Source organism: Varroa jacobsoni, unplaced genomic scaffold, assembly GCF_002532875.2.
Source record: "Varroa jacobsoni isolate VJ856 unplaced genomic scaffold, vjacob_1.0 scaffold_280, whole genome shotgun sequence".
Classification (NCBI taxonomy): Eukaryota; Metazoa; Arthropoda; class Arachnida; order Mesostigmata; family Varroidae; genus Varroa; species Varroa jacobsoni.
Genome location: NW_019213182.1, coordinates 117,664 through 133,373, shown reverse-complemented (window position 1 = coordinate 133,373; position 15,710 = coordinate 117,664). Strand labels below are relative to the sequence as shown.

The following is a 15,710-nucleotide window of genomic DNA, read 5'->3' as shown; positions in this document are numbered from 1 at the left end:
GCTTATTCTTTGTCTTCGAACTCATCAAGGGAGCTCCTTGTTCGTTGGCATCGTTCGTCTCTTGTCTTCCTGTCTCCTTTGGAGCGACGTTTCGAAAAGAGAAGCTGCTGACGCATACCACCAGCGACACTCGCACAAATCGATCAGCAACAAACAAATCCGATGGACAACCATATTTGGAATAGCAAAAGGCAAGGACTCATCAGTCTGTCTGTTATCGTACATGGCAAGTGTTGCCTGCCTACTTACCTGTTCGTCGCTCCACGGTAACTACTGCAGCGTCGTGTTTTTACCTCTGCCATGTCCTGGCTGACTAGCCTGATAATATCATATCGAGCATCATCCGTATCGTATTATGTGTGATATGTAGCTAGATAGTAACAACGATATAGTTCTAAGCAGGCCATCGGGTATTACGCGCAAAGTGGGTACCATTTATTTTGCAGATAACGCACGATGTATGTAATTGCAAGAGAGAACGAACGATGCAAAGATTCGTTTTTGGCCTGGCTATATGCGTGTCTAACTTGTTCAGGCCAGTAACCAGAGACTTATCCAAAATTAACACTACATCGTTGACTTATACGCCCGGAGAGCCTTCTATATGATCCTAATTTAAGATGTCCAGAATCAATTCAGTATTGAAATGAAGCGGTATAAAATGAGTACTTAGACATCTGTATTTTCCCTTTATAAGCCTATAGCGAATGAGTCAAACCATATCGCTAATTAATCATCCTAATATATCTTCGCGTCTCCCCGCTGTCCCTGAGTAGAAGTGTCAAGCACCCCGCAAGACGCGCTACCATCCATAAACGGGCCTCGAAAGCGTCATAATCTGCCATTACCAACGTGAGCAAAATCTCGTCGGCATCGCCTCTACCGTTTTCGATCTTCCTTTTAATAAACTGTCTGATCGGACGCCACTGCAAAGCAGTAATGAACCAACCACTAGCTTGCATTCGTAAGGATTACATTTTCTGACCAAGCTAAATTAAATGCTTGATTTTTAGAAAATGTATGGCTAGTTAGTTCTGGTTTCATCCAGGCTATTGAAGTCGGATCGATGAAAGATAGTCTGGACAACGTGCATTGCTGCCGCCTGTGTTGCTTTTGCCCCTATTTCGGTTGCGAACAATGAGGGCATTGTGCGTGCCTTCTGCCCAGTGTCAGGGATGGTAGAAGGGCCAGCGGCTGTCACAATGGAGTTCGTTTGAGTCCAGCTTCTGTTTATCTGACCATCGTGTAACTATAACGTCGCCTACAGTAGCTAAGCGGGAAAAGAAATACAACTTAGCAGTCGTTCAGCAGCGCGTTACTTGATTATACCAACTTACTTTTACAATGGTGAACGATGCCAGACCAGACGAGACAAACATGCAGAATATTATCGGTTAGATGGATATATTGTACAGACGCTCATGAATACCTACGGATATATTAAAAACATCAAAGGGTTCTAATCTGCTCGAGTACTTCACCGAGCGTTGATTACATTTGTACTCATAATTCATACAGAATGGCACTTTTGTTAGTCGACATGATTTGCTAGACATACATGTATCATCAACAGGACACATGCATGAAATTAACTACCCTGTCAACCTATCTGCTTAGAAATAGTAGATATATAAGTGGAACAAATGCGACTAGAACTGGCCGTAGTCCTTCAGAGTTACAAAGCTGTAATGCTACGGAAGTTCGTCATACTTGTTCCCACCAGGTATAACTTGTAAACTACTGGGTTGCAGGAAATCGTAGGTTAGGTGCTGTCGTAAATGAGTCTCACATTATTAGCCAAAGTATTATACATATATATATGCTTTGAGACTGTGAGAGCACAAGGCCGTAGGTAAGTAAGGCCGCTTTCGCTCTACAGGCCAGCAATGAAAGAGTCATAAAATATGAAAGCATCACTTAAATGAAGTTGTCCGTTTCTTTTTGCTTATATAGTAAATATCAGTAAAGGACATTAATAACTGGCCCTATACTGTTATACCAATTCCTCTATAGCAAATAACTTCTACATCGCCACGCATAAAAATTCTCACAGCACCCTAATGATAATTAATGAGATATTGAAATGACATGAGTCAGAATATGCGTATATATATATACAACTCTTCATATCATGTAAACCTATTTGCTCTTTAGCGATGTGTTTTGACAGCTCCTTTTAAATTGGTCCACTTCCAGGATCTCTGATTATCATTAGGGGGCTATCTGTTAACGAATGAAACGACTGATCCAATGACACCAGGGACGATTTGTTGAGATCACTCCAAAAGCTCTGACGCATCACTCATTGAACAAAGGTCCCAAACCGATGTATTTGGGAACGGTCGATCCGTTCCCGTCAAAAGTAAGCTCATGTCAGTCAATCAGCCGCCATCTTTCTGGCTGTGCCTATCGTTTGCATCAGCAACAATAACGTTGACTGGCATATTCCTGAATCTTGTAGCTGAGTTCCGGTTTCGGTTATGTCGCTGTTGACTCAGATGACAGTCTTTTGTCTGCCAAGTTAGGTCGCGTACTGGGCTGTTTGTACCGTTTGTAGGAACCCGTTGCTAGACGCTGGCAAGGGGATCGAACGCGGCGTCGGTTTTCAATATTTCATCGACGGCATAGAACTCTGCCTTTCTTGCTTAGCTTCCGAACTTTGCTTTGTCCGACTCTAGCTATCTGCGACCTAGCTTCTTACTATTTATCAGGTACTATTTATCTGATAAGGGTGCGCCAGTAGCTTAAAAGTCAAATTGCTATCGTCCTGGTGTGTCTCTCGATAAAAAGGACGTTTAAATTGGCAGGTGGGCCGGACCGCCTGATCAGCCGATTCCGTCGGGGCGATCTCGGCTGAGCTGTGTCGGCGCAGATCGACCACTGACACAGCTCCAGAATATAATCTGGTACCGTAAAATCAGCACCGACAGGTTTATGCAGGTTTAGCCCTAGGCAGAACGATCAAATGGCTGAAGCAAGCATCAACAGAAACAGTAGAGGCACCAAGGCAGGAGTTGGGTAGAAACCCAACTAGAACTGTGACGAGATTGAGTCTATAGATAGTAAACGGGACGGATATGTCAATGGCCATCAAAATGCTGGCTGGCGGATTGAGGTAAAGGTGATTCTGAGCTGCCAGCGACTATACTGCAATGCGAAGTCTAGAAATGACTCTAGCTAATGTCTCGACTACATGCGTGCTCACGGCTCGAATAGAAGGACTAGACGGGCTAATGCTGCCATAAAAGCAAGAGGCGACTAAAAAAGATGAATAGCTGCACGCCGATATTTAGCACGCTCATAAAGCATACGGTAGTTAGGGAAGGGGGGCCCGATTTGGTGTTCGGTCCCGTGGCCAGTTACAGTGGTTCCGTTCTGCTCGTCTGCCACAGCAAACTGGAAATAGGCAATAGGAAGTTCCTATTGGGATATACTGAGTTTGGTTAACTATGTGTCCCATCACTTACGGGCTCAGTGTTCATTCATTTATTTACCGATTGCTACCGTTAACGATGAGCTCTCCTGATTCGGATTAAAATTAGTTAACCTTTGTAACGTTTCAGAACAATATAGGAAAGGTACGTTTTCTATGCCCACATGAGCGAAGCTCTGCCAGATAGTGACTTCCTGACTGATAGATCAATCAAGCGTGTCAATCGTTTGCAACAAAAGCTTAAAGCGGTAACTAAAAATTTCGCTTGATGTAAATCGTCTGTTTGCCACTCAAATAGTTGTAGCTTTCGTTCGTGGCCTCCGAACCTGTTTCGGCACCAAAAAGAGTTCCTTCCGCACCTTCATGCGCACGTGAGCCTACACACATGATGCTGCAATTAGTCAACGGCAATGGCGATGCTTTGAAAGTGCTAGAATAAATCGTACCTACGCGTACGTTGCTTAGAATCTAGATAACGATACGACCAAATATAATCGAGATTTTCAAATATGCCCATCTGTTATGAGTTAACTGCAACTTTTCAGCTCTAATATTCTTCAGGTATGATCTGCTAACAGCATTGTTCATCTGTAGATACCTATACGTTCAGTGTAGAGAGCACATCGTGTGGGATTGGTAGTATGGCAATTGACTACTATAACCGAACCCCTCTTCCACAAAATAGGAAGAAGAGGACGAATCACATGGTCCTACCGTTGCATACAACAGAAAATTCTAGTGTTTGTTTTATTATTAAAGTGCCGTTCGTCGTTGGCCGTCATCAGAATAGTACACATACAGAGACACAACGATGCGTTTAGTTGGCCTTGCGGCGAGACGAAGTGGGCGTTCCTCCACCTATCGCCAAAAATAAATTTGGCCACGTTTTTCTAGACTCTGGTTACATCTATTCGACGAGTACGTTGCAGCCCCTATAATTAATTCTACTCAAATCCGTGACATGATACAGTTTTTAGATCTGGTAGCCTGGTATAAGCGAACCCATAATTCATAAATTCAATCGATTGCAAAACCAATAGCCAAGAGCCATTGGAGAAGCCATTATCAACATATGCGTCCGTATGTGAATTTAAGCCATGTTCCCTATCGAAACATCAACAACGAGCGAATAGCGCCCAGTTCGAACCAAAGAAACATTGTCACCTAATATACAACACGTTGATTATAAGCCACGTTACGGCTCTCCGTTAGCCCGACAAAATATGGCAAAAAACAATGGGGAAAAGGAAAGCTCGTCTATATTTGTCTATGCGTCCGTACCAAACTTATACTGCCGACCCATCAGCGCGGACATGTCGGATGTGACGTTCAAGCGGACTATAATACTCGATAAGGAATGGCCTCAAACCGACGGCCAATAGCCACATGCTTCGTCCTTCATGGCAGTTGTTTAGTTCAGACAAATTTAATTATTATTATTAACAAATCAAAATACATACGAAACAAACCCCAAATGTGGCCAAAAGAAATTTCTCGTTCGGTGGCCTTTGAGTTCGAGGCCTCAAGGTGCCTTCGAGTGACACTACAGCCTTTTCTACAGAGATCATAATATTTAACGGAAAGAAACCAGCAGACGATTTGGTCACCTTAATAATTCCGTAATAACAGAAATATTAGGCGAAATTTTATAGGTACGGCTTTCTCATCACTCGACCCATTTACATTTACAGCTGGGCTGCCATCGACGCTCGCTTCGTCATTCATTCAACATTTTCCTTTGAACGTCTTTCTATGGCTGGTTAGGTCTGGCTAACAACGGATCGATTCGGAATTCTATTCAATCGTCATGTAGCGGCCATGCGTCGAACGGGCGGCGATGTGTGATTCATTGTGGACCTGCGTTTTACCGGTTACCATAAGATCGTCTTCCTCTGATGACATCTGAACGTCAACAACAGGAGCAGTAATAGCAGTGGATGGACGTCAACAAAAGGATTACGCTTTAGTAGTAGCAAAGCAGTAAATTACGCTATTGCATACTGTTTCTTCTTCTATATAGGAGGTATTAAGGGTAGCGTCATGCTGTCATCCGTACAGACACCACCTTGCATATAGGAAAACACCGCTTGAATAAGGGATCGGTGTTTGATTTAAGGTAGCCCCACTGTAATGACAGCTTAGCTTCTAGTGTCTGTATGTGACGGTCTCGATGGCAGCCCATAAAGTCTGCCATACCTTTAAGGCTTTCTTCATTCTGATACGCCTACACAGCTGACATGGTTTAAAATACTATACATCATCGGCATGATTGCAAAGGTCGGCTTAGTCAGACTGCCAGTCAAAAATCATTGTTTAAATGGCCTACAAAACTGTGACAGCAAGATCGTTACTACATCAGATGGTGCTGGTAAGGGCGGCAACGGCTATAACGTGAGCGGTGGCCTGCCGATCCGTGTTTACCTACGTATTGTGCTCTAGCATTACGTGATGCAGTCGTCGTCCCCCTGCCAGCTGTTGTCGCGGTTCACGTCGATGCGTGCCAGTAGCGTCACTTGTAGGAACTGAACGGTTGGGTGAAATGCGGGAGCGACCTATTGGGGACTATTAGGTGCTATGCGCGTTGATGATGGACAGAGGCTTCATATGTATAATGATATGTGAATGCAACAGGCCGAAACAACGATAACCAAGTCACCGGTGGAAATGTATGGCAGAAGTCGCCATGATTATATCGACAGGCCCGGGGACCGCGGCAATAAACACAACGAGGTTAACAATAGTAGTAACAATGAGTCTTTTGTCTAAACAGTAGGTGACGACCCAACATTGAGGCAGACGCTGTGCGTTTAATAAGCAGACAAAGGAATTGTGCTGGCATATTTATGTTCACATGTAACAACAGAAATATAGGCCAGTGTTTAAATAGTTCCTGTCTAAACAAATGAGAGCTAGATATAAACATCATCGCATGTCCAGTAACCCTGAAGTTCTAGCAGAGCTAACTAAGAGAAAAGATTCCACGGAAGAAGATTTGCTCGATTACAATAGAGACCTTCCTGAAGCATCCGGAACACGTCTTCTACTATATACATGAAAGTTATAAAAAAAAAAAACAATTTTGTATAATTTTCATGTAAACCACACTACTCGTAGTGGAGTTCGATCTAGGTAAAATAGAGTTTCGCTAAGGCCACCGTTTTATAGGTCATTTCATATAATAATACGTCAAGAACCATCAGTTACTCCAAAAATGAATACGTGCTTGGTGGAAAAGCCTTCCTGTAGCCAATGTTTAAATCAGGCCAAAGAGCTTCAACGCTCTAACCGTAGACAATTTTGAAACACCTGTATTTTAAGCTAGTGACTGAGAGAGACCATTCAAACGCCTGAATACAGCAGAATGTCACAGGTCGGAAAAGGCACTAACCTAAATTGAGTATGGTTTCAGCTAGTGAAACTGTTACTTCAATTGGTTTAAAATAAATGTATTTAATGATTGCCTTCAAATACGGCAGCTGTCTACGCCCGTGAATCGTGTTCTGGGTTATATCGGCAATTTCCATTGTCGTTACCAGCAATGTACCGTCAAACAAATCCCAGCTACGTATAGCATCGTTTTTGTTACCGCTCCTACAATAGGGGAACTTCTCCATTCAATATCATATGCGATTAACTGTACTGATATGGTAACTCATTAACAGGTCTCCACGCGGCCAGATACATAGATGTCTTTAGCATTGACTACATGCCATATTTTTCTACAGTTTATTGGCCCGGGGAACGTACGTGTGGGATTGATTGAACCAGCCAAAAGATAGATGAGTACCGTCGCGACCGCAGCCTCCACCGCCGCGCAGGCCGTATCGAGGAACCCACTCAGCTCACCTACGTACAAAGCTTCGTTCACGCACAGAGCTTTTACGGCTATATCCATCTGTATATCGATCTATCTGAACGCTTGAGTATTTTCTTCCTCACCTTGTACAAACATACGTAATTTTCCAGCTGTTGTTTCTGCTTGGAAATGTTTAAATGCATGGCGTTGGCACTACAGTGCTGAAGTATTTACTCATCATAGTCTGTCGATTCCCGTTGGTGCACCGATGAACTGATTGCCCCAGTGATACCCGACCGAATGACGGTGTCCCGCTATAAGGACGCAGGTGGAGCGAAGCGAGATAACTGCGAAACCGGTTCGAGACGTAAGCATTCAACGGCTAAAAATATGTCGAACAAAGTAGCGAATCTCGCCAAAAAAAAGACTACCAGCATTTTCTTAGTTGCTGGTTCTGTCATCGTCGTTGAAAGAATGATGGTAGAATTACGATAATGAGATTTGAACATTTATAAGAACAGGCGACTAGTCATCTCGTCACGCTAAGCGACACTGCACTGATCTCAAAGATAGAACAACCTAGGTAACCAGCGCTCTCATTCGACAAGCTTCTAACAACTGGCGAAAAATCAACGAGCAGGGTGAGTTCCGCCCTTATCAGTTGGTCATTGTTGCTTCCTCGGCGAAAACTTCGCTTTTTGAATTAGTGCGCGTTTCAGGCAAGACAACGGCACTGATTTCTGCGAGGTCATCATTATAATTGCTATTATGTAAAATGACCATCAGTGATGACAGTTCAGTAACAGCCGAACCTAGCCACCCGACAGTGGCTGATTCTGGTCGTCATGTGTACGCGACGTATTTTCTGAGAATTTCTCTTCTATTATACGGTCGAACTATTATCGTATTAGCGGTTGTAATGGCTTCGCCTACGCCTGACTGCTGTTCAATGTTTGATATTTTATGGCTTCTTTTTTTAACGGCTCTATTTTTTTCTTCTTTTCGATCCTGTCTTGCTTAAACGTCTCGGCCGTTCCGCGCCCCAACCGCGTCCATGAAGTTTTGGTGCCTTACACATGAGTGTATGTATGCATATGTTTCTGATCTGCGTACCGCTGTCATACACGAAATACATATAACACAGAATACACAGATAGCAACAAGGTACGCAGAGTTCCGTCGCAAGAAGCCTAAAGCGAGGATCGATTTAATGCGTAAACCCCTGATGTTACCGCTGCTCTTTCGGAGTAACTAGCTTTTCCACCATGTGGCTTGCAGAACTATTGTGGCTATTCGTGAACTCGTCTTCTCTCTGCTCAGCAACAGCGGCCGTTCTTACTGTCAAAATAGGTCGCTGCACTCATATATTCCCAAGGTGAAGAAAGTGACGCCGCTCACAAATCGAGGCACCGTATCGTTCATAATTACGTCCGGCGCCTTTCGCGTCAATGGAATAGCACTACGAAGCTTTTGTCCACTAAATTAAAGGAGAATGTTTCGAACAGGTGCATCAACTGCTCGTTGCGCTGATCACTTACCTCACGTTAGAGACAAGGAAGAATATAAACGCACGATATCAATATACAGCCAGCCAGATCGTACGGTAACGCAACAGAATGCTGCGATTAACGTTGCCCCTGAGCCACTAACATCATTCACTCTACCTATCAGATCTAGAGCTGTATTTGCCTTAACTTTGGGTTCTAGAGGTTTGCGGTTAATTCTAGATCTAGTTAAGTGCAGCATGAGTTTGCGTAGAGGACGCGTAAGAACTTGTAGGATAGGTAGGAAAAATCTATTATCCACCTTATAATCAAGTTTTCTTCTTGATACGTATAATTTACGAAAATCGAAATCTTAAATTATGGCTAGAGATTTTTTATTCGGATTCTGAAAGCTTTGACTACTGTTACATCATAATAGGTGCTATCTATTTAACAACGCTCTAGATCAGCCTCTTACTAACCCTCTGCCTTTTGAGGTCGGCATCCGAAGAGCGGATTGCGCGGAGTTCGGAGCGATGCTCGGCAACGGCAGTAGCCGTGGTTTGCTCTTCACCGGCGGTTACGGTCGTTGTTTTACGGACAACCCGCGACGTGTGAACTGTTTTGATACCCGAGCGCATTTGCTGAGTACGAAATGTCTCACGAGACTCCTGCGAAGCGGAGGCCATCTGCTGGCGCGGCTCGTCGCGGACAACGAGCTGACGCAAGTTCGACGACGAAGGCCGTTCCTCCTCTTCGTCATCGCCTTCGCGACGGCCTTTGACGTAGAGGCGAGAGCCTCCCTTCACGAAGGAGTACATTGCAGTCCACCTTTGGGTACTTCTACCAGTGCCACTTGAGTTCCGCCTGGTTTGCTTTTAGGGTGCACACCCACACACACTTCGAACAGTAGAGTGCGTGAAAGTTTCAGCTTCAATGCAGAGTTACCCCCCCCCCCACAGGTATGTTCGAGCGTATGTGGTAAACGAAGTATCCAAAAATTCTGCCTTACACTGGCGACACACACTTCTTATCCGTTATTTTGTCTTACTGTTGCAGTCTGACCACTATCGCTGCTATGCGTTAAGGGACGAACCGAAGAAATGACGGATCTCTCCGACTTATAGTTCCGTTTCCGGCAGCAGTGCACTTAGATCACTGTTCGCGATCAACCTTATCCTGTTGTTTTTCGCTCCTTTGACTGGTGCACTTCTTGCCGCCGCTAAATTCGTTACCGCGAAGACTGTCCCGCACATAACAAATAACAAAAAACTGATCATGCGTGGTGAAGTAGTGACAGCATTAACATAATTGTTCGAGAGGCGACAAAAATACACTGAACGGGGACGGGGGACAGGCTACCGGTCCCGTCCAATGAGTTGTATGTACAAGCGGCGCTCGTTGTATCAGCGCACTAGATGCGCGCGCCTGAATCAGTTTGGTAAAAGCGACGTTGGCGTTGAGAGAGGGTCCGGCACGATCGGAGTAAGGGCTATGCTCCGACATCCACCAGCCGTCAGCAACAGTGACCAGCGTCGGCATGTGCCGGTATCGGACCCGTGCAGTGGTACCGTGCTGCTGGTTACGCTTCTGCTAGTGTAACAGCAGCAGCAGAAGGAGCCATTGGGGCACATGCCCAAAACATGCAAAGCAGTGCTCAACGCACCACAAGTCGATACGTGGTGTAACATTTACCTATGCCGCTTACAGTCGACTGTCGGTACTAGTGGTTTTGTGGCAATGATAGTTGGCGGTTTTGCCGCCGCTGCCGCTTCTTCTGACTTTACCATTGCGTTTACCATTTTGCCATCTCAGCTGCTGGTGGGATTGCCGTCGAAGCGCAAGCCGGCAGGGAGGCCATGCAGCCGCCGCCGTTGAAGCGCTGTCTAGTCCGTCCCCTCCCGCCTCCGCTCTGTCGTCTGTATAGTGGGACGCGATGCACTCCAAATTTGGTGCCGGCACAACCGAATTGGACAGCACCGTCAGCAATGCTGACGGCGGCCCCAAGGGCCGCAGTGGCAGTTGTGGCATCAACCGTGAATCTGTAAATTAGCGGTAGATTCGCGCAGACGCGCGGCCGGGAGATCTGTTCTTTTTTCATCTTACGGGACGAAGAAAAAAAGTAACTTGCGAAAGACGACAGGTACGACGACGACAACAATCAAGTCAGATCAGTTGTTCGACCAGTGGTTCAGACGGACTTGCTGCTTTAAGCTTCCCTCTTCTTCGATCCTCGCTCGAACAATGACATAAGATCGGTGCTGACTAGGAATAGTCTTTTTCGTTATGGCCCGTGCAAAATGCCGCCGTTGGCGCCAGCGGCTGATACAACAGACGTATCAGCAAACAAGACCGGGAACATCAAGGACTGAGTTGTTTCCGTTGTCATTGGAACGGCTGGCGTTCGTTCGATATACGTGCAGTAGCAAACACCAGGCGTCGCTAAATCAGTACTACCGCTCCTACTGCGACGAAGACAGCTTTCTAGACTTCAGACAGGAGTGTTCCCGTCTGTACAGACCGTATGCTCGGATATGGCCATAGCAGTCTCATAGATCGCCGGCATTAGCTGTTTCTGTGGCCATTACTAAAAATGAGTGGCAGGATTGTATCACGACTCAAACGTATGCCAAGCACACAGACATCGTTTGCCTGTCCACCCGAAAATATGTGCATAGTTTCAGCTGCATATATGGTGCTTTTCGAGTATACTGATGCTTGTCTATAGTTCCGATAGTACTTTGCAACTAGGCGGGTGCAGCTGGGGATCGGATACGACCGACCGCAAACTCTCTGAATTCAAGGACAAGAACTGGTGTCACATTATTATGACAGGGTCAACGAGGCTAACTTATTACATGAATAACATAAAAAAACAAAAGGTCCAGCCGCGCTTTGTCTGATTTCTTTCTCATACAAACACGCATTCGGCACGTCCCAGATCGCATAGGCGACATAGACCACACCAGTCTAAGACCACTGCTATTTAGCTTGGTCAATAAATCCTTACACCTTTAACAAACACGCTTTTATCTCCTTTCATTTCTTTTAAAAACTAAAACAAAAAAAGCCAGAAAATTTATTTTTTGCTTAGATACTTTTTTGGTTTAAAATATTGCTGTTCTTCGAATGATTCCTGTTCAAGGGGTTCTTCGAGGCTCTGCTTTCTGTATATACGTTAGCGCATTGTATCGCCGTAAAAACCGATAATCACCGACGCTTCATCTCACTTTCGAATGATTTAATACAATGTTATTATGGTTTAGCCTGCCAATTCGCCGGCAGACATGCCGCGAACCAGCAGCTTAGATACCTGCCTTATTTAAACAGATTCGGTAATCTAGGAGTTTGTTACGAACTTCATACTGATATAAGAATAACACTGAAAATATCAACAAAAAGCCGTAATTGTAATTTTTTGGAGTTGAAACAAGAAAAAATATTTCCCTTCTTAACGGTGTATCACAACACAGCATATCATACGTAATTATATCATTAGCGTATGTATAGTTATGTACATAGATGTCTTCTTTGTGTGACACGAGCAGACGGTCACATATCTACGTTCATTCAGATATTCATCCGGAGCCCAACCTCTTTCTTCAGATCGAGGCGCTGTCATCAAAAAATAATTGTATGAATGGAATGACTCGTCAGATTCAGTCGGTACTCGATCAGTGGCTTCTGTTTCTGACGGAGCCACTGACATCCCCCAAAGTCATTTTCAGATTCGACTGGCGGCGGCGACGACGGCTGCTGTTACTGAGTCGCGCATCGCGCACCGCCGCCTCATGCATTGCCTGTCTTCAACGAAATTTATTCCAGGTGTTGTATTTGAGCATCCGGAGACGCGGAACCATTATTTCATCGTGAGACTACCAAGTGATAAAGCATACGCGGTCAAGTTACGCTCCTGTATAATGACGCAAGCGTACGCGCTTTCTAAACTTGTTTCAAACTTACTGCGCGTCGAACGCTGCTATTACTAAAGATTTGATACGAAACTTTTTGCGAACTTCATGAGCGTTCTGCGCCATTTCGTTGGTGTATGATTATTTCGGGGCTCACATCTGGATCCTATCTAATGTTTACAGGAGGAAGGCTTAAAATAATAGACAGCTGATATAAATATATTAACATACTGAAGAGAAGCTCAAGAAGAGATCTTCCACGCGTGCTAAACGTCGAAAAACCCAACTGTCCATACATGTCTTCTAGAAGTGTACTCGGCCTACTGTTAATGCACATTATATATATATATATATATATATATTTATATAAAGCATTTCTATCTGAAACGTCGTACTTATTAGCTGTCTTCTTATTTCCATTCATGTTCTCAATGTAGATTTGAAAGACTCGACAAATAAATTTCATTCATGCTTTGACGCTGCCGTATTCTATAACGCATAGCAGTTTGGTCGCTCTGAGCACTTCAGCCGTGAGTCTATCATTGTGAGGATCAGGAACGGACCGCGCAGCAACAATAGCACCGGCTAAAGCCCGTTTTACTTCGTCCATTGCTGGTACAGACAGGCGTTTGCACACTAACGTATAGCGTTTACTCACTTAAGCAGAAAACGTGCTACAGATGATGTTTAGCTCGAAGTAAATCGACGCAGACGGCAGATGATATGGTTACTGGCAATGCAGTAAATCGACAATTGCCACTACCGCGATAGACAGTCAGCGCGTATCCTTTTGGGGGTCCATGCATTGCAGTGCTAGCTTCCGTATATACCATATAATACATATAAATCAAGACTAGTAATCATACAAATAATAGCACAAGAATAAAGCGAACAAACGCAACATGGCGAAATGCACGGTCGCCAACGGCGGCCCTCATGACAGCTAGCAGCGTGAGCAACAACGATTACCGCAGCCTGCTGATTATTGCGTGGGCTCATTGACGTGCTCCCACGTCCGCATCAAGCCTCGGAATCGCTCAGATCGACTTCGCCAGTTTCCGAGTAATAGAACTGCCAGTTACTGCTGCGAGAATAGGCGTCTTCGTGAGAAAACAACGAACAATAGAACCATGATTTTTTCAGTTGGCACAGAAAAAAAATCACCAAACTATTCAACTTAAAATGGAAATGCATTGCTCATTATAGAAACGTCTGCTTTTTCATCATCGAACTTCGCCTATCCCGAACTTCTTTTTTGTAATCACCAATATTCGAACCCAATCGACTAGATGAATCAGTGGCCCGTTCTGTAGCGTTGCCGCCTCTATAGCCCCCAAAAAAACATACCTCATGAAGTAAGTATTCTATTGAGAAAGCTCTACTGAAAAAAAATTTGTCCCCTAAGACATCTTTGAAGTAGAAACTGGTGACAATATATTTCATAATACGTTCCATTTAACTTAGTATCTTAATAACGATAACAATAGTAATGTTTAACATAAACAAAAAACAGGTGCTGAGTTCGGGAAATTTAGAGAGAATTTTTGGAAATAGGCAAACTATTCATATCACAGTGTTAATATCGGGCGTCCAAGAGCGACATTTTTACCCGACTACACCGATAAGTTTCGAAGTTCCTGTCATGGAGTCATGTTGTTCTCGCCTCACACAGATATCGCAAAGCGAACTTCGCCACTGTACGTACAAAACGTATAAAAAAAAACCTGCCGATCAGATGAATATACCTCTCGAATAACGATTCTTGCTATAAATGCTAATCAGAGAACAGAGTGCATGTCGGTGACCTGAAGCATCGGGCGGCAATGGTCCTTAATGGTAGAACACGATAGTGGAACATAGAGTAGAACAGCCAAAGACATATATTACAGGGGGAAAATTTATAATGTGCACAACTGCACATATCGAAATAGGGAAACGATTGAGCCAGTCATTTACTTTACACTGATTTACATTTAAGAGACCTTAGGTTTTGAAGTACAGAATGGGTAATATTGAAGTGAAATCCGATTATCGTAAAGCCGTGGCGTTGACAAGCCTGCAGTGTTATGACGTCAATGAATCGCTAACGGACTTTACTGACATAGCTTCCCTAGCAATGTGTCTACTCCCAGCGAAAATCCAAATACGCGTACTGGATACTGGTCTGTTGCCCTTCGGTAGAGCACAAGGGATCGTGTTATAAAAAAAAAAAACAGTTGTGAATTAATGTGCGTAATTTACAGACCCGTCTCGTGGGAATGCAGGAACAGGAGCTTACAGCATCGGCACATTTTGGACGACAGTCTTCGAGGCAGCGACTTCGGGGTGAATCTTCGTCAAGACACCGTGAGTTAAAGCAGCGGAGCTTGCTGGCTCCATTTCCCCCCATCGCCTTTATTCAACCTCCCTAGCGACAATTTGCAGGAGGAGAATCCTAGCCGAACGCAGCCCGTGTTGGCCGGCTCCACATCCGAGTTTATACCAATCGGCGGCGGTACGCAGGCCCACCGTCGGCTGTCGATCCGATTCCGTAGGCACTTTTGTGGAAACCATAATCAATACTTGAGGCCATCCTTCAGCAGCGCCTCGTGCACTTCTTAGCTCTTTGATATATGTAACACTTTAGCTAGCTCGAACTGCGAGACACAAGACCAATCTTCATATTCCGTATATATAAAATCCTCTCCAACAAAATTGATCATCGACTGTCTTCCAGGACGCAGCTGCTAACACACAAGTGTTGACGCACCGATAGTTAGCTTAAATTGAAACCTTTACAGTCAAATAGACAAAATGTTTTTTCGATCCTTTCTTGCACACTAGACTAAGCAACTGATTAAAAAACAACTTCGATCAAAACATGTGGACCTGTGTTCCTGCGCAGAGTAGAGCGGGTGTCTCGCTTAGCGCTCGCCTAGCAGTCGCGCGATCGTGAACCGACTATCGGCCCCGTCTAACTCTGCGGTTGGTACCATACAATTGGTAGGAAGGTGCTGCAATGGCATAGGAGCAACTGACTGCCATTAGACTGACATCACGGAGGCGCGATTCGAATGTTTGCTGCCGATATTCAGCCTTAGTCGGTC

At 44.5% G+C, this 15,710-nt stretch overlaps 1 protein-coding gene across 3 annotated transcripts in view; it reads right to left on the bottom strand.

The window, feature by feature from the left end:
* The window catches only part of LOC111258960 (uncharacterized), a gene marked incomplete at its 3' end in the record, with an annotated part of 98,719 nt that overhangs the window by 26,315 nt on the left and 56,694 nt on the right, over positions 1 to 15,710 (bottom strand). The window contains 1 exon segment of one of the 3 annotated variants that reach the window (XM_022830578.2): positions 9,196 to 10,136. Coding sequence (XP_022686313.1) covers positions 9,196 to 9,534 — 339 coding nt within the window. 3 annotated transcript variants of the gene reach the window in all.